A 25,093-nucleotide genomic window follows, 5' to 3' on the forward strand; every position below is an offset into this window, starting at 1 on the left:
ATAAAAACAATTGAATTGTGGCTATAGAAGGGTACTTAAACTACTTACCTATGCTTGACATTCCTGATAAAAAGTAGTTCTTTATTCACAATAAGGTCCTTTTCATGAAATATTCCTAAGGAGATGTTAATAAAAACGTCCTTATTTTACAAGGAACATAAGGATTCTTCTCCGATGGAAAAGCCACTAATTTTCTTACATTGTAAAATATCCACAATGAAATAACTGATAAAATTATAATCTTATGACTGTTTTTCCTAAAACCTCTTCGGTACTAAGATTTTCTACTCAGCTGAGTTCTGTCTGACTATAGGGTTATGTTATGTTAATAATCCTAGAGGGTCAACAGACGTGTCTTGCGCTCTTATAGATCACTTAGTTTTTTTTTAGTGACAAGTAACGTTTATACATACTTGGATTTTTTGCACATTTAAAACAGTCTCGTGAACTGAACCCCCTTGTACAAATGCATCGGAACGGGTCAATCGCTCGCCTCAACCAGGCATATGTTAGCCAGGGCTAAAACCAAGTTCTGTCTCACTATTGGGTTATTATTTTTAATGAGGGTCAAGAGACATGTCTTGCGCTCTTAGATTTCTTAATAACAAGTAACGTTTATACTTTGATTTTTTTGCACATTTAAAACAGTCTCGTGAACTGAACCCCTTGTACAAATACATCGGAACGGGTCAATCGCTCGCCTCAACCAGGCATATGTTAGCCAGGGCTAAAGCCGAGTTCTGTCTCACTGTTGGGTTATTATCTTTAATGGTGGTCAAGAGACTGTCTTGCGCTCTTGGATTACTTAAGAAGATATTTTAGTCACAAGTAACGTTTATACTTTAATTTTTTTGCACATTTAAAACAGTCTCGTAAACTGAACCCCCTTGTACAAATACATCGGAACGGGTCAATCGCTCGCTTCAACCAGGCATATATTAGCCAGGGCTAAAGCCGAGTTCTGTCTCACTATTGGGTTATTATCTTTAATGAGGGTCAAGAGACGGGTCTTGGCGGTGGCAGTGACGTCAGGGTCGAGGTCTACGTCATCCGGGTGCTTCTCGGATATGCGGTGAAGTTCAGCGTAGAGGAGGCCTGGTAATGATAAGAGAAAAGTTAGAAGAACTGGTAATCTTCATGTTACATTTGCCTAATGCACTGGTCCCATCACAAACGAGTAAGGAATGAACAATCGTCGATAGAAACCAAAGAGGATCGAGTATTATAGAGAGTTACTGTCAAAGTAAAATGTGTAATCACAGTGCATAGACTGCCATCTCTCGACACAAACTTAAAGAAAAAAAAATATTGGGGACACCTTACACAGATCAACTTAGCCCCAAACTAAGCAAAACTTGTACTATGGGTGCTAAGCGACGATATACATACTTAAATAGATAAATACATACTTATATACATAGAAAACATCCATGACTCAGAACAAATTTAATATCTGTGCTCGTCACACAAATAAATGCCCTTACCGGGATTCGAACCCAGGACCGTGGCTTAGCAGGCAGGGTCACTACCGACTGAGCCAAACCGGTCGGCTTAAAGCTGAACCTCAGTTTTGACAATTTGGCCCATATTGTTAGCTTGATATGTGTTAAAATATCAAATATTAATATTAGAGCCATCTAGCCGAGCGTTCCCCAAAGGTGTAACGCCATCTAGGCCACCGTACCTTTTTCTCTAGGGCTTTGAGGTACGTTATTTTCTTAGACTTTTATCCGTCTATACGGAGTTAAATATGTCTTTAATAGAAAGGAACAAAAGATAGCAGCTCCCGTGTAAATAAAAGAGTGGTGATGATAGCGCGAGCGAGAATATATTTTGTTCGTTTCTATGGCCGCTAGCTCATTGCTTACTCGCTATGGTGGGACCAGTGCCTAAAGAAGATATCGTCACTACTTTTAAAAAATCTCGTATCTCACGCTGTTCCTCAAAGTTAAAACGCAGTAAGTCTATATGCATTCCATACATACTTCAGTTCAGTTTTTAAAATTAAATGGCTTCAGTCCATTGGGACTATTTCGCCAGTGTCAAGGTGATATGAGCTAATATTAGTAATTTTTGTACAGTAAGTACGACATTGTACGGTGACTTAGCACTTGTAAATTGATAGCTAGATTTTACAAGAGCACGTGGACTACCGGCCGTTTACGACAAAAAAGAGGCTAAACGCGTTTCGAGAACAATTCTTCATCAGCTTCTCACTACACCATTAGTTTACTGCATAATAAGCTATCAATATTACACTTTAAACAACATTAATGAGTAAAAGAAAAATAAATTATTCACGACACGAAACCGCTAAGATGGCGTCCCAACCGGAAGTCTCCATACATACTTACTACTATTTTCTTTTCATTGACAAACGAAGATACAAGTTTTTTTTTAAAGTAGTGACGATATGCTCCCACTTCAACAATGCATTTTGCTCCAGATATTGGGGCTTCATTTTGCTGCTTGGCATCTCATTAGCTAGCTGCCGAAACAAAGCCGATAGAAACTCATCCAGTATTCGACCTTCGTCTATAATACTCCGTCTACCATTAATGTTTATTCTTACCTATCATATGTGAGTGTGCACGGGGAAAACGTCCCACTTTGTCGATTGCTATAAAGCCGCTTTGTCAGTTTATTCATATAAAGATACAAGTAAATCTAGCCTTAATGGTAACCGACAAAGTGGGACGTTTTACTAAACACACTCACATATCAACCAATTACCTATCAACAAAGGCGGCCAGGGCTTTATTTCTTCTCTAGCTCAGTGCGAATAGTTGACACTGCTCTGGATACACTTGGCCACACTGTTTGGCATCTCGTCCTCTAACTGCCGAAGCAAAGCTGATAGTAACTTATCCAGCTATAGTCAACCTTTCTAAAATGCTAGTCTACCATTAATGTGTATTCTTACCTATCAACAAAGGCGGCCAGGGCTTTATTTCTTCTCTCGCACAGTGTAAGTAGTTGACACTGCTCTGGATACACTTGGCCACACTGCTTGGCATCTCATCCGACTGCCGAAGCAAATCTGATAGTAACTCATCCAGCTATAGTCAACCTTTCTAAAATGCTAGTCTACCATTAATCTTTATTCTTACCTATCAACAAAGGCGGCCAGGGCTTTATGTCTTCTCTAGCGCAGTGTAAGTAGTTGACACTACTCTGGATACACTTGGCCACACTGCTTGGCATCTCATCCGACTGCCGAAGCAAATCTGATAGTAACTCATCCAGCTATAGTCAACCTTTCTAAAATGCTAGTCTACCATTAATGTTTGTTCTTACCTATCAACAAAGGTGGCCAGGGCTTTATTTCTTCTCTAGCGCAGTGTAAGTAGTTGACACTGCTCTGGATACACTTGGCCGCACTGCTTGGCATCTCATCCGACTACCGGTGCCGAAGCAAAGCTGGTAGTAAATAGTAACTCATCCAGCTATAGTCAACCTTTCTTACTTACCTATCAACAAAGGTGGCCAGGGTTTTATTTCTTCTCTAGCGCAGTGCAAATAGTTGACACTACTCTGGATACACTTGGCCACGCTGCTTGGCATCTCATCCGCCAACTGCCGAAGCAAAGCCGATAGAAACTCGTCGAGGTACAGTCGTCCTTCGTCTAGTAGGTGTGTTTGGATGAGATCGTTGGATTTCTTTACGTTGAAGATCTTGAATATCTGCTTGAGGGTGAACTTGCTTGCCTGTAACGAATTAATCGATTATTTATTGTGATTTTTGCGTATTTGTTAATGTAATTCACAGGATTCAGTACAATTTATTTATTTAAAAACCATAATTATACATTATAATGAGTTGTAGAAACTATACACAATTATACTCTAATACTCTGACACGAAGTAATGAGTAAGTAATGTTCGAACCCGGATCGTACCAGTGAGTTTTTCTGAACTTATGTGCGAAATGTCATTTGATATTTGCCAGTCGCTTTTCGGTGAAGGAAAACATCGTGAGGAAACCGGACTAATTCCAATAAGGCCTAGTTACCCTTCGGGTTGGAAGGTCAGATGGCAGTCGCTTTCGTAAAAACTAGTGCCTACGCCAAATCTTGGGATTAGTTGTCAAAGCGGACCCCAGGCTCCCATGAGCCGTGGCAAATGCCGGGATAACGCGAGGAGGATGATGATGACTCTGACACGAAGTTGGTTTGACCCACTTGGCGGCGCGCTATCAGTGTCCTGTAGTTAATAAGTTACATTTATAAAAATTACTAGGTTTTGCCCGCGGCTTCGCTCGCGTTAAATTCGAAATTTGCTGAATGCTCCATATAAACATCCACCCCCCATTTTAGGGAAGTGGGAGATGATAAAGACACAAAAAGTTGCCTAAGTCACTCTCCATCGTTCCGTTTTGTCGTGAAAGATGGACAAACAAACAGACACATACACTTTCCCATTTATAATATTAGTATGGATAAACTACAAGATTTTCAGGAAGATTTAGATAGCAATCTATAAAGCTTACCCTGACTACAACAGTCGGGTTGTTATCACACAAGTGCAGCAGAAAACAAGGCAGGGAGCTAACTGCTTTCTCGACCAATTCTCCCTTAACCAGCCCTGTATCATATTAAGAGCGTCTTGGGCTATAGATAGCTTGAAACCCTCTTAATATTACATGGCGACCCTGCCAAAATCCGAACCTGGAATTTTCTCCTGTAATCATCCCGAACAGTCTTATAGAGCTCTCTCTGAGCTGCCCTGACCCTTGTGTTCATAGACGGATATAGTAATCTCTGTAATCTGTAAAACTTACCCTGACTACAGCCGGGTTGTTGTCACACAAATGCAGCAGGAAACAAGGCAGGGAACTCACTGCTTGCTCGATCAGCTCTCCCTTAACCAGCCCAGTATTACGTTAAGAGCGTCTTGGGCTATAGATAGCTTTAAACCCTCTTAATATTACATGGCGACCCTGCCAAGATTTGAACCTGGAATTTTCTCGTGTAATCATTCCGAACAGTCTTATAGAGCTCTCTCTTAGCTGCCCTGACCCTTGTATTCATAGACGGAGATATTAATCTCTGTAATCTGTAAAGCTTACCCGGACTACAGCCGGGTTGTTATCACAAATGCAACAGGAAACAAGGCAGGGAGCTAACTGCTTTCTCGACCAATTCTCCCTTAACCAGCCCTGTATCATATTAAGAGCGTCTTGGGCTATAGATAGCTTGAAACCCTCTTAATATTACATGGCGACCCTGCCAAAGTCCGAACCTGGAATTTTCTCCTGTAATCATCCCGGACAGTCTTATAGAGCTCTCTCTGAGCTGCCCTGACCCTTGTATTCATAGACGGATATAGTAATCTCTGTAATCTGTAAAACTTACCCTGACTACAGCCGGGTTGTTGTCACACAAATGCAGCAGGAAACAAGGCAGGGAACTAACTGCTTGCTCGATCAGCTCTCCCTTAACCAGCCCTGCTATTATGCCAAAGAGCCGTATAGAGCTCTCTCTGAGCTGGCCTGACTCTGTGTTCATGAAGGGCCGGATTTTCTGAGATATTGAGAGGAGTTCCCGGTCGTGTTCTTTGTCGAGCTTGTCTAGGTCGAGAAGGAGGCGGCTTAGGCCTTGGATGGCGGCTAATGGGACGTTCTCTGTTGATTTTCTGGAAAAAAGGGAAACGTGTTAGTCGAATAGGAACAACCGAAAGTTGATCTCGATGAAACGCTACAGACCTCGAGAAAACTTGCCAGCCTGCTGCCATTCACAACAACTTCGTGGCTGAGGTTTTCAAGTCAGAAACGAGTAGTTTACAAGTACTTAGTTGCCACGGTAGAAATCAGCCGGCTGGATCATATGGATTATATGAAAGATAAAGAAACCTGGACATTTGAAAACTTTCAACTACATGTAAGTAACTAATATGTTTCAGAAATGTCTTATATAGAAACAGGAGCATATACTCTGTCAAACAAGTCTGTCAGTAAATAAGAACAAAGAAAACTATATGCATCCTTTTCTCTATGGTTCTAGAAAAAAGGATACCTATAGTTTTCTTTGTTCTTATTTACTGACAAACAAGTTTGACAGAGTAGGTATATATGCCGAGCGATAATAGCGCTTCAGACAACCCTTCTTCTACGGCGCAAACCTTTTATGTTGGGATTCATGTTGGTCCTTCCAACCTGTATTTAAGCTGATGAGGGCTGCTTTCTATGAGACCTGGAAGATAAAAGACTATATTAAAGTGAGTCTTACTGTGTAACGGGCGCATCGACCCCCTGACTGAGCGCAGACAGCGCGCCAGGCAAGGCCTGTGCGCGGTGCTCGGGCCGCAGCTGCGCCACGCCCGCCGCGCCGCGGAGACACGTGGCGCGCACGCGAGGGTGCTCGTCCTTCCAACCTATATTCAAGATGGCGAGCACTGTCTCGATGAGGACTGGGTTGTCGTTGCATCTGTAACAAAATTAATTAGTTAAATGTCAGTCAAAATTGTTGTTGTTGTTATCAGTCAAAGTTGTACAAAAAGGGGATCGTACGTTTTTTTCTACATTGCGCGTTTCTCAACTCATACTGGTGTACATACCTATTTATTAAGGAGTGTCGATGGTTATATACACCAATTTTTTTTTATATCTAAAAAAACAGAAAACTATTTTGAATTTGGTGTGGTCTACAGCGGCAGCACGCTCCTAGTATGCGCGGCGACCCGCGACACGAGTTTGGGTTATTGTGCGGGCTTGCAGCGATGGACGAACTCAGTATGGCTAATATTATTACACTACAATAAGGCAAATTGCAATCCGTGACTCCTTACCAGAGAAGTCTCTGGGAAACAGGCGCCTATATAAATAATAAAAAAATAAAAGGCTTTTATTTCAGGCATAATGATCCCATAGGTTACAACTAGCTTAAAACTAAATATAACAAAAATCAAATTAAGTGTCTTGACACTATATACTAAAAAACGAGGATTGAGTATTATAGAGAGTTACTGTCAATGTAAAATGTGTAATTACGTGTATAAACTGCCATCTCTCGACACAGGCTTAAAACATTTGAATCTCAATCGTAAACTAGAACTTTCCTTTGCTAATCCGCGAATAGATAACGTGCAAGTCAATCAGTGCTAACCTGTTATAATTACTTGCGTATTTTTGACATGCAATTAATTTTCCCACCCTCCCACCGCAAAAATAAAAATAAATACGCAAATAAATATAACAACCCACCACCAAAAATACAAAACTCGACACGTGTTTCGCCTCTCTACGAGGCATCCTCAGGAGCTGATGTTGACGGTCCGAAGTCCCGCAACTGACTGATCGTCCCCAGAATGGTCGGCCATATTTATACTTTGTCCACCCCCCCTACCAAGCAAGTTAGATGGAAAAATTCGTAATAACGGCGATGACGCAACATTCAACTGCTCATTAAGGATTAACCCCTTATTGTTGTACCTAATTATCTCCAACTGTTCCAGAACCCCCAAACGCAGCCCTTTCTCACATACATGTAAAACATCAAAAGAATGATTCTCTGATACAGTATGGTCACTCTCTATCAAATGCTTTGCAAAATTGGATCTCTCTGGATGGTTGTGCCTGTATGATGCCATATGCTCCTTATACCTAGTAGTGAAATTGCGGCCCGTTTGGCCCACGTACACTTTGTTACAAACATCACAGCTCAACTTATAAACCCCAGATTTTTTCCCTTTCTCGATCCTATCTTTGCCGTTACAAAGCTTGGAGTGCAAAGTGTTATTTGTCCTAAAGGCCACAGGAATGCCGTTTGACTTCAAAATCTTATAAATGTCCTCTGACACTTTGCCAACATAAGTAATGCTCGCTTGACACCTCTTAACCGGTTCAGAAGGACGTGCCGCATACAACATATTGTTAACCATAACCATTCGCTTCTTTCTGATGATGCCGTGTCGAGTTTTGTATTTTTGGTGGTGGGTTGTTATATTTATTTGCGTATTTATTTTTATTTTTGCGGTGGGAGGGTGGGAAAATTAATTGCATGTCAAAAATACGCAAGTAATTATAACAGGTTAGCACTGATTGACTTGCACGTTATCTATTCGCGGATTAGCAAAGGAAAGTTCTAGTTTACGATTAACATGGATTTCCGCAAAGTAACGCCTGATTCCATCGATTATTTGAATCTCAGTTTTGACAATTTGGCCCATATTCTTAGCTTGATATGTGTTAAAATGTCAAATATTTTTACTAGCGCCATCTAGCCGGGCATACCCCAAAGGTGTAACGCCATCTTTGCCACCGTACCTTTTTCACTATGGTTTGGAGGTACCTACGTTTTTTTCTTAGACTTTATCCGTCTATACGGAGTTACATATGACTTTGATACTAAATAAGTCACAATACCTCTAAGTAAGGGCAGCATTAGCGGCGGCGCGGCTCTCTGAGGAGGCAGGGAGCTCCTAGCATGCGCGGCGATCCGCGACACGAGTCTAGGCAGCTGTGCCGGTTTGCAGCGACGGACGAACTCAGGATGGCTAGTATACACTACAATAGGACAAATGGCAATCCGTGACCCTTACCTGAGGGGTCTCTGGGAAGCAGGCGTCTATATACAAATAAATACAAATACAAATAATTTATTAATAAAAACATAATTGTACAGTGATTGTTCTTAAAGGCTAAGAATTGTTATACATATAAGAGATGTTTTATACAAATGCCTGAGCTAGGATAGTTCCTGTGTTTCAGGCAGAGGAAGGACTAAATTAGTGATTTATTTTTAATTATTCACTAAAATAAAACTTATAAGAAAATAAACACAAGACTTATTTTCGTAGATTCCGAACTATGTTACATATATATTCATTGTATATTCAATAGGTAATTATTTTACAACCATAAGTAACTTTTCTGTATCATCGTACGTCATATTTTGCAGGCCTCGTCGTAGAGCACTTTTACAACAAACATAGCTAAGTGGATATAAGTCTAATTTTGCATTTAACCTGTTGTACAGAAATGGCCCCAGAAAGACGAAAAATCTAGATGAGAAAACGTGTTTTCTATGTACGGTTTGAATACAAACGATATCTTTCCGCCTTTTGTTATTATAATCTGTGTTGAAGGATATTCGGCCATGCTGCTTTAATGTTGCGCTTAAAATAAACAATTGACGAACAGTTAGTACTTGACATGATTGATAAAGAAGATCTGTAGGGTATAAAAAAGGTCGGGAAGTAGCTACTTTTAGCACCGCTCGCTGGGCTCTTTCTAAGTTTAATAGAGTGGTTTTAGCTGTGCCACCCCAAGATGAAATGCAATATGTTAATATCGATTGACACAGGGCAAAGTAAACTTGCTTGATTAAGTTGTGATCACTGATAGAACGAAGTTTCTTGAATACATAAATTAATTTCCTAACTCTATTACACAGTACTTCAATATGATTTTTAAAAGAGAGGGTTTCATCAATCATCACTCCTAGATACTTGATTTTATCTGTACAGGCTATAGACGGGCATAAACAATGGTTGTTTGTCGTATCCTCACAAGTATGTGCGTAGAGTTTTAGATTATTGGGAATCGGGTAGGATTTCCGCATGGCAAAACTTATAAAATTCGTTTTGTCAGAGTTCAATGTTAGTAGGTGAAGTTTTAGCCAGTTAGTTACAATATTAAATCCGTGCTGGGCATGCTCGTGTACCTCATTTGTTGACTTTGCGGAAAAAAGTAGGGCAGTATCATCTGCGTATGAAATAATTTTGCCACAGTCTAAGTTTAGATTGCATAAGTCATTAATATAAACCAAAAATAGGGTAGAGGCCAAAACGCTTCCTTGTGGTAAACCAAAAACTGTGTTTTTTAAGTCTGAGCTGATAATGTTATCTATTTTTACACATTGGGTTCTTTCGTCTAAGTAGCTCGCGATTAATTTGTTTTGTGTGCCCCTTATACCAAGTAATTCAAGCTTGTGCAGTAAGATTGCAGTAGAAACGGTGTCAAATGCTTTTGCAAGGTCCAAGAAGATACCGATTGTCTTATTACCCTTATCTAGTTCCTGAACTAAGTAGTCCGTTAGTTCGTGTACAGCATCTGCGGTTGATAAATTGGCTCTAAAGCCAAATTGCGTCTTTGCTAATAGAGCCTACTATAATAAGTCCCACAGTACCTGTAAGTAAGGGCAGCGTGAGCGGCGGCGTGCGCCGCGGCTCTCTGCGGCGGCAGCGCACTCCTAGCATGCGCGGCGACCCGCGACACGAGTTTGGGTAATAGTGCGGGTTTGCAACGTGCGATGGACGAACTCAATATGGGGGCGAGTTCTAGAATGGTCGTGCTGGGGTCGCCGTGTTCCACGCTTAGGCATAGCGAGCAGGCTTCTTTCACCTGGAATGATGATAAATATTGGTGTGCCTTTCCTCAGAGATGCGCTACCTGGATGTGTTTGTACCGCCCACGTATCCACGTACCGCTTCTCTGGTGGAACGGCACCCTTAGACAAAATAATAGCGACGGCGACATTTGTCCGTCTCGCCAGACGGGCTGGTCGGCCGATCTGCACGGGAAGCATGGTCGCGCGATAGACGATAAAATATCAGGCCGTCCCTATCGCACTTACAAATAGTGCGATAGGAACGGCCTGCTACTTCCAGTTATTAAAACTGAAGAATAGACGACATAAACGTCTAAAAAGTATCGTAGAATGCTAAGTTATGCTCTCGCTCTTTTGTAAATATGGTAAAAAGTAAAATCCTATCGGGAAATTAGATCGGTAAAAAAATGTAAAGCTTAAATGTTGTCTTTAATATTTATACTTATTCTTGTTATTTGTTCTTAGAAACTTTTAGGAACTTAATCCAACTCTTTAGCACAATATCATAATACCTAATAATTATTGACGTTCGATAATAAAAAAAGTATAGTTTGTGAGAAAAGGCATGTTAAATTTTAGTAATGTAATTTATAATTGTGTGTGTTTTGTTTTTGATTTGTGTTGTTTTATTGTGTATACCTGGGTCGCCAAGCAGGAGGACTACCTGCCGGACGCCCTAGGAATCGCTGGAGCGACATGGTGGAGGCGGATCTGTGCGAACTCCAAGTCAAGAAATGGCGAGAGGTAGCGCAGGACCACAGTATAATAAAGAGTACTATCGTACAGTATGGCCACTCCCGCTCCCCGCTGAAAGTGCCGCCCACCCCTTCTCGGTTACCTCACAGTTACCGCCTGTCAAAAACGCGAACAGTCGACCTGTCATATCTCACTCACACAAGCATGGTACGCGTTCGCGTACTCGAGCTTAGACTGTGTGCTAGGAACGCGCCTCTTTCATATATTTAATCGCCAGTGTCCGAGATGTGGCAGGACCGGGAAAAGAGGCGCTGTCTTGTATCGGAGGCCAAGTCTCATTTTGGGGCACTGAGGCAAAGGAGCAAGTAAGTAATACCTTTATATAATTTTGTAAGTTGAAAATACTAGTGCTCGACGCTGAACTAGTATTCGACATGGGCACTTTATATCAAAGTGACAAGGTTTAAATTCGTCACATAAACATTCGTTGTTCAATTTTAACTTTTATGACTTTGATATAAAGTGCCCATGTCTAATACTAGTGCAGCTTAGAGCACTAGTACTTTCACCTTACAATTAATTTAGTGATTTAAAAAAAGAGTTTCCAACTCACCTTAGAACAACCCGATCGATCCAAGAACGCATTAAACGTATTAATAGTAATCTTCGCAGGCGACAGTCTAATCGAGTCCCTATTAGGTATGAACCCAAATCTCTCTTGAGACTTATTCTGAGTCGGTGCGTAAGCTGGTGGCTCTGCCTCGATGTAGCAGGCTAATGTTGTGTAGAGGACGGCGAAGAGGTCCGTGAATTTGGACTCGCAAATAGGACTCATGGACTCTTCTTGAAGCATTTCGCCGAGGGCGCTTATTAACTGAAACAGAAATGTTATATAAAGAAGAAACTGACTGACTGACTGACATATCAACGCACAGCCGAAACCGCTGGTCCTAGAGATTCCAAATTTGGCATGTAGGTTCCTTATAAGGTGTAGAGGAGCACTAAGAAAGGATTTTTCAAAATTCACCTGAAAACCTGTGGTGAAATGGGGAACCAAAGTTTGTATGAGAAAACTAGCTTTTGCCCGCGGTTTCGCTCGCGTTAGAAAGAGACAAAAAGTAGCCTATGTCACTCTCACTCCCTTCAACTATCTCCACTTAAAAAATAACGTCAATTGGTAGCTCCGTTTTGCCGTGAAAGACGGACAAACAAACAGACACACACACTTTCCCATTTATAATATTAGTATGGACAAGATTAGATAAGTACGCGGGCGAAGCCGAGGCAAAAGCAAGTATTAAATAATAACAGTTTCGTCTAGCTAAATAGCGCTACCGTTGTAGACTATAATCTCTCTTCAATCTTCAATGCTCCAAGGCTCTTTGCAATGAAATAAGACTTAGGCACACTACTTGTATTTAAAACTACAAACAGAATACAATACAATACAATACTCTTTATTGCACACCTTGATAAAATACAACAATACAAAACAAGGAAGAAACACGAACAAAGGTAAACAACAGGCGGTCTTATCGCTAAAGAGCGATTTCTTCCAGACAACCTTAAGGTATTGACAGTAAACTTATTTCTATCACACAGAAAAGTTTGTGAGCTATACTACATATTTTTAAATTAAAAAAGGAAAAATGGAGAAACACCTTTGGCTGGGCAAAACATAAAAATATGCAGAATTTGTAGTATTTTTTAAGATATAGGGTACTTACAGTCAACGGTTGTAAAGCAGCAATATGGTTATCTGTTATATGATACGGGTCTTCATAAAGTTCTATAGACTCCATGAGACGAAGGAAGTTGCCAACGATGGAAGTAGCTAGGCCTTGGTCTCCCGCAAGGTGGCGCCAGCAACTAATTACTGATCTGAAAATTGACATATGATAACCTTTTAAAGATTTTTACACATTTAATTTCAATAATTATAGGTACATTCGCTTCATACTTAAGTTAGCAATACTTTATTATAAATAGAATAGCTATGGTCACCACTTGTGTCCATCATCACTATCATTAGGTCAGATCGATGGTACCGTAATATTACATTGTCACTCCCATTGTATATTTTATGAAGTTTAAGGTCCATCGAACACTGGCAAGTGAGTCTATTTCAGCTAATAAACCCGTATTGAAACTATTACAAAATATTAAACAACTTTTGTTATGGGACTAAGATTTTCAAAGAAAAATTAAAAAATAAGTCTTACTCTTTGAAAGGCAGCCTCTGTGCCAACAGCATAGCAGTGACAGCATTGGTATGATGCCCAGCCAACGAGAGCAGCGGCCCCATCAATTTCTCTCTCGAACTCTCCCCCACCCGGTCCATCGTCCCCAACAATACTTCTACGATCCTCTCTATACACTGAAACAGATCCTGACCACGCTTGACGAATAACGCATCTAAGACAGCACTAACCCCCTCACTTCTCAACTCCTGGTCATCATAACCTTCTAACAAACTTTCAACGAACTGCATCGTATGATGATGAGGAATCTTAGGAGATATCACATCGCATAACATCATGCAATAATCATTTATCATCCCCAAATCATTAGTTAAAACATTCTTTTGCATTTCAGCTAAGTCGACCATACATTCATCGTTAGGTTCTACAGTGTGTCCTTCGTATAAATCTTGGATTTGTATGATCACCTTTATACAATCTATTGTAGTTAGTCTGACAGGGAAATTTGTATCGGCGATGCCAGGGACGATTAGTCCAAGTAGATAACCCATCTGACCGAATTTGCTCGGAGTCTCATAGTTAAGTTTTACGTTTTTGATATACGTGTCGAACATGACTTGTAAGATTAGTATTGACGCAGTTCTGATTTCATCATTTTCGTGTCGGAGCCATTCGATCAATAATCCTATTAAATCATCAATCGTGCTGAGACAAGTTGATTGTATGATCAGTTCTTGGATTAGCCTGTGTAGTAAAGACAAGCTGTCATTTAAAGTCTTGGCTAGAAGATCGTTTCTGTCACCATTCCCTTCCATTTCATACTTCCTTTTGTAAGAAGAAAGTTCTCCAAAGACACTGTTGAATAAAACGCGAAGAATCGTGTTCCTTTCTTCAGGCAGAATCCCCTTTTGTAGCTTAGTTAAGGCTTTCGATGCTTTTACAATCATTGGGTACAGTTCCACGTTACGTTTCTCTAAGTTCGAGTTGTATATTTGCTCTAAAACTGCATTGAGCAATTGCCATCGGTTCCTCAAAGTGATATTATGATGTGACGCTGGATATAATGCCTTACTTATTTCGTATAGAGTAGTTATACTGGCTTTACATAAGTCAAACTGGGGGTTAGACTTTAGAATCTCATAGAGGATCGCTGTAACGTTCTCCCCAAGCCTTGCCAAAACGTGTACATCCAAACAGTTGTGAGCAACTTTTCCGTAGCAAATAATAATGGTGTACTTAACGATGCCAAGCTCTACGTCGCTTCTAGACGCTCTTGAAGATAAGAAGTTAAGCAATTTACTGCTTCTTCTAGCTTCGTTATCTTTGTAAGCTGCATCTAGTTCGTTTAGCACAAATTCTCCATGCTGTCTTGAAGCTATACCTATAGTTTCACTGACATAATCAGAAATCTCCATAGGAATAGATCTGAGTTGATGCAGAATGAGTTTTAAGACTTTTTCGACAACAGCAGCGTTAGACATGTGGCAAGAAAGAATAGCTAAATACTGAAGAGATACTCCTTTGATTACATTCCCCTGTTTCTTCCCATTTATTTGCTGAGACAGTAATGTAGCAATAGTTTCTACCCACTTATTGTTATTAACTTGTTCCACTGCTGATACTAGGAGATCTAGTAACATTCCATGCCATTGATTCTGAGATTCGTTTTTTTCAACAAACTTTAATAGCCTTTGAATCTCAACAGTCCACGAATTCTTTAAATTCTTATGAACATCTCCTGAATATTCTTCCAAAAACAACAACAAATTCTTATTTTTTTCGATCTCCTCAGGAACAGCTATATGTGTAATGCATCTAATGAAAACAAGGTCGGGAGAGCATTTTAGTTCAACAGCTTTCTCATTCTGGTCTTCAACAATGACGTCGGAGTTGTTGTGAAGTAAAGAGGTTAAGCAATGACTGACAGTCGACATAGAAGGAGTGAACTCTTCAACTGTCAAAGCGTTAAGAAGTAGGTTTCGTAAAGGAGTCCTTACGCTAGTCACAGTATTACACATCAGCACTAAAGAACTCTTACACGTGTCATGCAAATCTGTTAGTTCGTGCTTTGGGACATTCCCTACTGGTTCAAAGCCGCAGTGTTTTATTATGAACTCGACCATCGCGAAATCCTCCGCGACTGTTATACAGTTTCTATATACCAATCCTACAATAGCTTTGACGAGTAATTTCTTCATTTTAAGCCCTTGTTCGTTCGCTGTCATAATCTTGAGTAAAACTATGAATTTCGCAGCGTATCTTTCGATAAATATCTGTGAAGAAGTTATCAAGTGAGTCAGAACGATAACAGCTTTCATTCTGTCTTTTTCCTGATTATTCCTACACTGATGTAAAAGCCCTTCGACAGTATGGTCAGAAAACTGTGTAGTCATATGATCGAAGCAGCGTAGAACTTCAAAATGGTTTTTCACTGTATGTGGCTGATCGTAATCCGGTTCTAAAAGCACTAGATTAAACAAGACATGGTTTATAGAGCTTATGACACTGTCTTGTAGTGTTAGCTTTGGGTTGAGAGGCGATGGCGTGAGTAGGTACGATATACATTGACTGACGTAATATAGATTCAATTGCGGTCTTCTGTAAAGACTGAGCAATGAAAGCATGAACTTATTGACCGTATCGTTGAACTGTCTTTCAGTTATAAGTCTAGTGATGGGGCCCAAAGCTTCAAGAACTGATTCGGCGACTCTCGGCTCGTTGGAGGGTAGCCATTGGTTGTATAAGACATCGAAGATGAGAGAGAATTCTGTGACGAAGTTGTCTTTGATGGAGGTTATGTTGTCGTTTTCGACGTTGTCGCCGATCTGCTCGGATACGGCGACGGCGAAGTGCCCGAACGCTGTGGAAAGAGAACGCAAAGTTAAAATGTATATTAAACATATGAATCAAATTGTCGGTTATCGATAGCGTGAGTTTGCGCGACCGTGTAATGAGGCACTGAGGATACTCGCAGGGTTACCAGCTCCGAAAAAATAATACCAAGACATCCAGTGTCCAGAAGTGGGATCAAACTAGCTTTCTCCGAACGTTTGGTTATACCGCTCAGTTGGTCCATTTGATATCGATGGGAAGAGTCGAAATTGTTACCAGCTGCGAAATGTATATAAAAAGAAAAAAAAAACATGGCATCTAGTGTCCAGAAGTGGGATCAAACTAGCTGTCTCCGAACGTTTGGTTATACCGCTCAGTTGGTCCATTTGGTCTCGGTGTTAAGTATCAAATTTTCCGAGTATATGACACCTCGTATGGGTGCCTGGTCTATCAGCTAGAAGAAACATTATTCGAGTGATACTGACCGTAAGCAAAAGCCTGCTTGTTGGCGTTTTGTCGCAACAGCGGCAGCAGAGGCAGCATCCTGGAAAGCACCTCCTTTACGTGCGGTACTGTCGCGCGAGTGTTCACTGCCGCCAGCGTGCCGAGAGTGTGCGCGATCGTGTAGTGAGGCACTGAGGAGGCTGGTAACTGGTTTATAAGGGACCGGAGGACCTGGAACGAAATGTATAATCAAATCTGTCCTTATTCTGCTCATGATGGAAACGTGGAACATTAAGGCTCACTTGCAACAACCACTTAACTTAGGGTTAGTGGGCTGTCATCTGTCAAATTCCATATAAAATAGTGGGTTAACACTCCATTTTCGTTGGTGCATGTGGCCCTAGAAGACATACTAAAGGATTCATGGTCTAAAAGTATAAAATAGGATTGATGTAATTTTTTTTTTTTTTAGAGCGAATATTTTAAAATGTAATCCATACTAATATTATAAATGGAAAAGTGTGTGTGTCTGTTTGTTTGTCCGTCTTTTAAGGCAAAACGGAGCGACGAATTGACGTGATTTTTTAAGTGGAGATAGTTGAAGGGATGGAGAGTGACCTGAGTGACATAGGCTACTTTTTGTCTCTTTCTACCTCCACGCGAGCGAAGCCGCGGGCAATAGATAGTTATATATAAATTTTAACATAACATAAACGTCCCAATCGACGCTTCAAGTTTAGAATGAATTGGAAAGTGGAAAAATACTATTTTGCTTAAGATTTGAACTGGCGTCCTCTGAATTACCGTTTATTTCAGCGCTCGCACACAAATATTTAGAAGCTGTCTAACAATACGGGGTTGAAACGAAAAGGAAAGCTCTAAGTAGCTACCTAACCCTGTAACCTATATTTTTTATTTTACGACTTTGTCTGCATAATTATTGACTTAATACCATGCTAAATACCTAGACACACTATCTAATAATACAGCCGTATATAGACAGACAGACAGACGGACTCTCCAGGACTGGTGGTAAAAATGGCAGCGATCAATGCACTAGTAAACAGCAGAGAAACCAGCATATCGTCACTACTTTTAAAAAAAACTTGTATCTTTGTCTGTCAATGAAAAGAAAATTGTAGTAAGTATGTATAGATGCATATAGACTTACTGCGTTTTAACTTTGAGGAGAAGCATGAGATACAAGATTTTTTCAAAGTAGTGACGATATCCATACTAATATTATAAATGGGAAAGTGTGTGTGTGTGTCTGTTTGTTTGTCCGTCTTTCACGCCAAAACGGAGCGTCGAATCGACGTGATTTTTAGCTGGAGATAGTTGAAGGGATGGAGAGTGACATAGGCTACTTTTTGTCTCTTTCTAACGCGAGCGAAGCCGCGGGCAAAAACTAGTTTAATATAATTAAAGGACTTCCCCGTTCCAATATAAAACCTACTAAAATTATATTATAAAACAAAACCAACAACCAACATGAAACCACCTACAATTATTTACTCAAATGATTCATGTAACCAAGCAATAACAATGACTATGGCCTCATTTACATAATCGTATGCATGTGCTCTTTCGCTAAACTTGTTATCTTAGGTGTTTGGTTACGCACATCACATATGTTAATGTGTAGTGTTCACATCCGATATATGTTTCACAGCTTAGTCAATAATCTAGTATGGAGGTAATCTGGTATTTTAGCAGTCTAGTCTCAAGACACCTGCCCCTTTAGCACAACTTGCCTTGTCGCGCGCGCCGTAGCAGGCAACTGTTGATACTTCTTGTATAAAAAAAACCGGCCAAGAGCGTGTCGGGCCACGCTCAGTGTAGGGTTCCGTAGTTTTCCGTATTTTTCTCAAAAACTACTGGACCTATCAAGTTCAAAACAATTTTCCTAGAAAGTCTTTATAAAGTTCTACTTTTGTGATTTTTTTCATATTTTTTAAACATATGGTTCAAAAGTTAGAGGGGGGGGGGACGCACTTTTTTTCATTTAGGAGCGATTATTTCCGAAAATATTAATATTATCAAAAAACGATCTTAGTAAACCCTTATTCATTTTTAAATACCTATCCAACAATATATCACACATTGGGGTTGGAATAAAAAAAAAATTCAGCCCCCACTTTACATGTAGGGGGGGTACCCTAATAAAACATTTTTTTTCCATTTTTTATTTTTGCACTTTGTTGGCGTGATTGATATACATATTGGTACCAAATTTCAGCTGTCTAGTGCTAACGGTTACTGAGATTATCCGCGGACGGACGGACGGACAGACAGACATGGCGAAACTATAAGGGTTCCTAGTTGACTACGGAACCCTAAAAACACCTATGCATGTACACAGTTATACAATAAAATTCTATTCTATTCCATACATCAAGCGCGACTTCAAGTATGGACTCGCGCGTGATAAGGCAAGTTGTGCTAAAGGGTATGGTCTGCTTTGGTAGAATTTATCCTTTGTTCTGTATTTGTATAATAGGACACTCTAGAACCCTGTCTCATTAACCCCGTCCCGTGTTTTATTTGCCATAAAACTTACTCTGATGTTTACTGTAACAAGGTTCTACAGTGGCCTAAGATTGCAATTGGTTGGAACATTCAACCAATTTCAAACGTAGACCTTTTGAATATTTCATTTTTCGGAAATGTATGATACATTACATACATTGAAAAGTTGAAGAGGGTACCAAAGTACAGCAAAATCTTATTCTTAGCCTATAAAGGGCATCGAAATGATTCTTGTTGTTATGCGTTACTTTTATTATAAATAGTTTCGATTTATTTGCTTTTCAATCCCGTTTCAATTCAAAGTATTCAAACCATGAAGAGTATGTTAAATTAACACGCAATTTATATAGTGATAACCGTAACTATCATAACCATAGTAAACCATTTTAATGCAAAAATATGGTCGATTTTTGGTTAATTAAAAGGTATTTTAATCACTATTTGCCAGTCCAGTCCAGTAAAACCCGAAAATTATATGTGTTGTTTTACCCGTTTCTTATTTGTGTTTTACTTCCCTAAACCTGTTTTTGAACTATAAAGTGTGTACCTACCAACAAGATTTTTCAATAGATATAAAAGCAGACGTACCAAATCTAGATGTTCATGTCCAATCACCACGAGCGGGGTCCGCCTCCGAATTCTCTGTCATTATGCAGAGCCTATTACTCGTCAGCCTGCCATGTCCAAGATAATCTACAGAAGATATACCAGATCCAGATGCTTCAAATTCTCTGTCATTATGCAGAGTATGTTTTGTCAATAAGTCCCTCGGGTCGATCCTCCGTATCTTCTGGCCGAAGACCATAAGAAATGAGAATTTGTGGAGTGTATGCCGACAACCTCCGATCGCACAGGAAGTGGCTCAGCGGAAATGGAGATGGATCGGTCATACCCTTCGAAGAGGAGCTACCAACAGCGCCAGTATCGCGTTTGAGTGGCGGCCTCAAGGAGGAAAGCGAGCCCGCAAATGCCCCGTACACACCTGGAGGCGGAGCGTAGAGAACGAGTTGCGGGAGTTCAGACTGAGTTGGAACGAGGCCAAGGCGGTGGCTCAATATAGAAAGGCGTGGAAGGATCTTGTGGAGGCCCTATGCACCTATGGGGTGCCCTAGGACGATCAACAACAACATGCGGAGTTGTCTAACGGCTTTTAAACTGTAAAGCATGTGCCAGCAAGAAAACATACCAGATCTAGATGCTCATGTCCAATGGCCACCAGCACAGCGGACGCTGCACCATGGGGTGCCCTAGGACGATCAACAACAACATGCCACTTTTAAACTGTAAAGCATGTGCCAGCAAGAAAACATACCAGATCTAGATGCTCATGTCCAATGGCCACCAGCACAGCGGACGCCCCCATCTGCACAGCGGGGTCTGGCTCCGAATTCTCTGTCATTATGCGGAGCATGTTGCTCGTCAGCTCCTCTGCTACGGCCTTGTCCAGCCGCTTCACTTGGTTTACGCATGTTTGCTCCAGGACTCTGCAAATTTTATGGATGGAATTTATTTGAAAATTCTAACATTATTAATTATACAGACAATTTTTTTTCCAGGGCTTAATGTTGTGAAAATTTTTTCTGTTAACTGGGTGCAATACATTCATTATATAAAAGCCCCATTCATTTAACATAATTATAAGACCATCTACAAAATTGTTATCAGTCATATTTTATAGCAAATGGCCAAGAAGGACAGGTACAAAGTAAATGTACTTTAGTTGTAAAGGGGGAGGGGACAGCTGACAGTCTTACCATCTTTGGCAACGCCCAGCCATAGTGAATGCTCAATTTAGTTTTACAAAAGCAAAAGGAAAAGGTCTTGCAACAGGGAATGTACAAGTTTCTAATAGGTTGGCAACACGCATGTGACTCTCCTTGAGTTGCAGGTGTCCATAGGTTATGCAAGCTTTCCATCAGGTGGACAGTAGGCTTGTTTGCCACGACATAGTATAAAAATACAATGCTGTGAAAACCCTAAAGCTTAAATAAAACAATAATCACTAACAAAGAGAGATAAGGATAAAGACTAAAGAGTTGTTTTTATTCTTATTAGTGAGGTCCGACCGAGATTCTCGGCCGCAAATAAATTGTATGAAGTCCTTACCTATTACATTACCTAGGACCTTAATAATTAGCTTTTCTCTTGTGGCTTAAACGGAGGGGAAAATATTACAAGGACTCGTACATTACAATAAATAGTAATTGTTCCAGTTAAGAGACTCAGATTTTACCTTGAACTTTGGTCTGATATTATTATTTGCTAAAACCGCAACTTTGGTCTAACAATAAAATGACTAGAATAAAATTTATTTATTACATGGGTTGTGAGGTAGGAAGACCGTATAGTTGCCACTGGGACCATGGGCAACTTTGTTTGGAGCCTGGTCCAAATACCAAAAGAGAGTTAGTTACAGGTATTTTTATAGACTTAATGATCTATTGGGACCATAATCAGAAGTAAGCATTTAAATACATAGTCCTGTAGGTAACCAATACTTCAAGGAAATATGCAACTCACTCAGTTTATAAAGTAATAAAATAAATACTCACTTCACAATATTTCCCAAATGTGTACCACTGACGAATGTCGCATTCTTGTAATAATCACAGAATATATCGATCACTTCATTCGGGTAGTTATTCGCTATCTTCGTAAGGGACTTTATGACAACATTGTTGACTGAGTTCTCCTTATCTCCTATAGCATTTATTAGCACTGTCACAGTTTCTGTAAACAAGTTACAAATATTTTTGAGAAGCCCTATAAAAGTTACACAGTAAACGCCTGTAGTCCCGATTAATACGAACCTTTTAGTGCTTCAGTTTTGTTTAATGGCATTTTTACATCAAGGTTGGTTTTCTTTTAGACGATATAATGTAAAATATTGCAGCTGTATGCTTATTATTCCTTTCTATAAGCAACTATTTCACAAACACAAGTGACATGACGAAAGTAAATCTGACGTTGACAGTGACAGCCGTCAGAAAAATAATGTTGCCACGTAAAGTATAAAAATGCTACTACCATGTGATGAGTTGACTAGTCAAGACTATGGCTATCATGTACTACTAAAAAGATACCTTAAAGGATGTTCACTTTTTCCATCAAATATATGTTGTTACATTGTTCATATGTTTGTAATGCCTTTTCTCGATTTATTTTGACACACAAACAATCATTCATTGATACATACTTTGGGGAAATTGCCTTAGCCCTTGCACCAAAATCTAGGAAAGCAATGTGTATTTCACGAAAGTTATTTAAGAAAACTATTAAAAAAAGTAAGTGCATGTACGTAGAAAGGTATTATATGCAACGTTGTTTAACTAAGTAAAAAATAGTTGTGGCGTCTTTATTAACAATTTTTAGCTTCGCCATAAAATTTTTACCTACGCCACGCGTCTCTGAGTTTTTTGACCTCTTTTGAACACCAGTTGCATAAAATACTAATTTACAATTGCAAAAAAAAAAGATTGCTGCCTCTTGTCAATAAAAAAAAATCTTTCGGCGTCCAGGCTAGTCACCTTTAAAATCCACTCCCTCTAAACATCAGACATGCTCTATTTTATTGTATGTATTACATGTAATGTTTAAAATATTTATTATAAATATCTATATTTGTAAAAGTCTAATACATAATTTTGCTTTTATTTTGAATTAATCACCTTTTTGTTTTCTCTCTATACCATTTGTATGAATCTCTGTTTGGCCCTATGGTTGACTGACAGAGAATGCTTTTTGGCATAAGTCTGCCATTTGTACATTTTAAATTTTGTGCAATAAAGTTTAAATAAATAAATAAAAATTGGAATTGCATGTTTTTATTTAGTGGCAAGATTTGCTTGACAGTCTATATTATATACATGTATGTTTGTTTGTGGTTTTGCTTTAGGCACGCCACAGACAGTCTTAAATTTCATAATCTTAAAAAAGATTTGTAAGCTTCTGTCAGTTCAATCTGAAAATTCTGTCAGTTTGAACTGACAGGTTGCATACTAATCTTTTTCAAGATTATGAATTTTTCAGACTGTCTCTTGCCGGCCTTAGCGTTCATTGAATTTTCTACCAAATAGTAGGATTTTCGTAACTTATTTGTCTATGGTTTTGCAATGTTGCTATACACACCTACTGAAATGCAAACAATCGATACAATGACAAATAAATTAAATTTTTGTTAATTAATCAAACACAGTTGATAGCGTTTATGTAAATAATTAATTTAATAATCAACATTATAATTTGAAACGTATTCGTTTGATGTTCAGAATTCTGTGTATCCTTGTCACTCACGCTGTATTCCAAATACAACTATCCCGTTGTCATGAACGAATATTTGCATGTTGCCAGATTCCAGAAAATAAGGGAAATGTTCATATTGTAAACAATAATTTTTGGCCTTAGGTGGATCGGGTAATTAAACTTATGAGTATAAATTAGTAAAATATGCATTTATTAAGACAGTTGGAAATGTGAACATATATATATTATATCATAATGCTCATCGCCTCAAGAAAGCACTTTCTGTACTAGTTAAACCAAACTTCACTTTTACCTGCTGAAAAAGAGTACAAAATCCTAAGATTATGCATATTATACAAACAAAACAGATAGGACGAAAGTATTTACTTTAACACTGATACTAAATATTGATAAGCGGTTTGACCTTCATTCAACGCAAAGCTGAGTATAAATAAACACAGCATAGTCTATTAAAAAAAACTTTAGTATGTGAGCAGGTATAGCGTGCTCATTTATTTTCTATAATTTTATGTTTCGCGATAAATGCCGTATTTTCATATCATATCACATATCTATCAAAGAATATCGAAGTAAAAAAAACATGTTTTTCGTGAACTTGATATAAAAAAACCGTCCCAATTGTCCCAACTCAAAACTTTCAAAAGTACCAGCGCGTATGCTGTGTGTTTGTGTGTAGTTTGAAGAGTATAATTTTATTGGGTCGGTATAGTTGGTCAAACAAGCTTGTCACAAGAAAAAGTTCAAATTTCTTGCATTTGGAGCTTAGCCAGAGATCTGTGCCTGACAGATTCATGCTATGTTTAATGACTTTCAAATTAATAATTTATTTGCAAAATAAAAAGAATATAATTTTCCTATTGCTTATTAACAGACAAGTTGTGTTTGCCAGCTTATACTGCTTATATTATTATCAATGCCTTGAATTGAAATAGACGAATGTCCTATAAATTGCACTTGAAAAAGACAATAAAAACCACAAAAACGGTGAATCATTTTTTTGCAACATCAAACCCCCATATTTCACTGTAGGCAGAAACAGCTGACACGTCTATGTCAAAAGTCTATGGCATTCCGAGCGACGACCGCGCGAGAGCGAGTACTCGCGTTCCCACAAATCGCGGACGTGTTATTTCGCATTGTCGACCGGGCTAACCGAAGTTTTTTCCCCGCAAAAATCGAATTCGAACTATTCGCACATATCAATCGCAAGACATAATCACTGACACAAACGGCATAACGATAATTCGATTAACAAAGTCGAAATTATCAGTGAAATTGATCTTTTAATACAATGTATGAGTGCGTATGGTCAGTTATTGATGCCGAGTGATGTTCAGACTGTTCAGTGTGGTTCGTTTAAGTGACAAAGCGACGGTCGGGAGCTATTATCCTAATCGAGATTGCGTCGGTCCGGGAGCGCTCGGGCTCGGGCCTTAGTCGCTGGGGTACCCTAAAGCAGTAACTACGGAGTCGCAAGCCCTCCTCCGTACCATTTACCGCCAGGATTGCGGTAAGTCCTTTCTGCAGTAAAAGTTGAGTTGACATTGAAGCTGGGTTCTTAAAATAGCTTTAACATGTCAAGTGCTGGCAGCGGCTGGGATCAGCTGATCCAAACAAGGTTTAATTATAATCAATTAGGTAACTGAATCAGCCAGTCACTTATCTGGTGTAATGATTTGATTAGTGTTGATAACTCAGTCTGTGAGTGCGCCTTGCTATAGAGGTCTAATGTGTAAGACATTTTTTATTGCTTAGTGAGAATTTGCTAATAAGATTGCAACATGAATAATCTAGAATGGT

At 39.4% G+C, this 25,093-nt stretch overlaps 2 protein-coding genes across 10 annotated transcripts in view; one reads left to right on the plus strand and one right to left on the minus strand.

Annotated features, from left to right (window-relative positions):
* LOC125227190 (maestro heat-like repeat-containing protein family member 1) lies at positions 1-22,041 on the minus strand. The gene is made up of 12 exons (XM_048131438.1): positions 21,841-22,041; positions 21,583-21,760; positions 20,343-20,514; positions 16,543-16,732; positions 13,247-16,085; positions 12,752-12,905; positions 11,638-11,898; positions 10,128-10,342; positions 6,228-6,425; positions 5,355-5,634; positions 3,471-3,708; positions 1-1,095 (listed from the first exon to the last, which is right to left on the minus strand). Exons 1-12 carry the CDS (start codon positions 21,869-21,871, stop codon positions 911-913), a joined length of 4,941 nt encoding a protein of 1,646 aa, XP_047987395.1. The 5' UTR covers positions 21,872-22,041; the 3' UTR covers positions 1-910.
* Positions 22,042-24,376: 2,335 nt separating this feature from the next.
* The window catches only part of LOC125226820 (GTPase-activating protein skywalker), a 162,571-nt gene continuing 161,854 nt past the window's right edge, over positions 24,377-25,093 (plus strand). For 8 of the 9 annotated variants that reach the window (XM_048130934.1, XM_048130931.1, XM_048130929.1 and 5 more), the window contains exon 1: positions 24,377-24,803. The gene's annotated coding sequence lies outside the window, so the exon portion shown is untranslated. The remainder of the gene's footprint in view (positions 24,804-25,093) is intronic. The other variant, XM_048130933.1, reaches the window with a different exon arrangement.

This window comes from Leguminivora glycinivorella, chromosome 6 (genome assembly GCF_023078275.1).
Source record: "Leguminivora glycinivorella isolate SPB_JAAS2020 chromosome 6, LegGlyc_1.1, whole genome shotgun sequence".
Lineage (NCBI taxonomy): Eukaryota > Metazoa > Arthropoda > Insecta > Lepidoptera > Tortricidae > Leguminivora > Leguminivora glycinivorella.

Excerpts from the sequence above, each read along its gene's own strand:
- LOC125227190 (XM_048131438.1), bottom strand. The coding sequence starts at position 21,871 with ATGCCATTAAACAAAACTGAAGCACTAAAAG. Across the intron at positions 16,086-16,542 it reads CAAGCAGGCTTTTGCTTACG|CGTTCGGGCACTTCGCCGTC; the intron begins GTCAGTATCACT and ends CTCTTTCCACAG. Across the intron at positions 3,709-5,354 it reads ACAACCCGGCTGTAGTCAGG|GCAAGCAAGTTCACCCTCAA; the intron begins GTAAGTTTTACA and ends AATTCGTTACAG.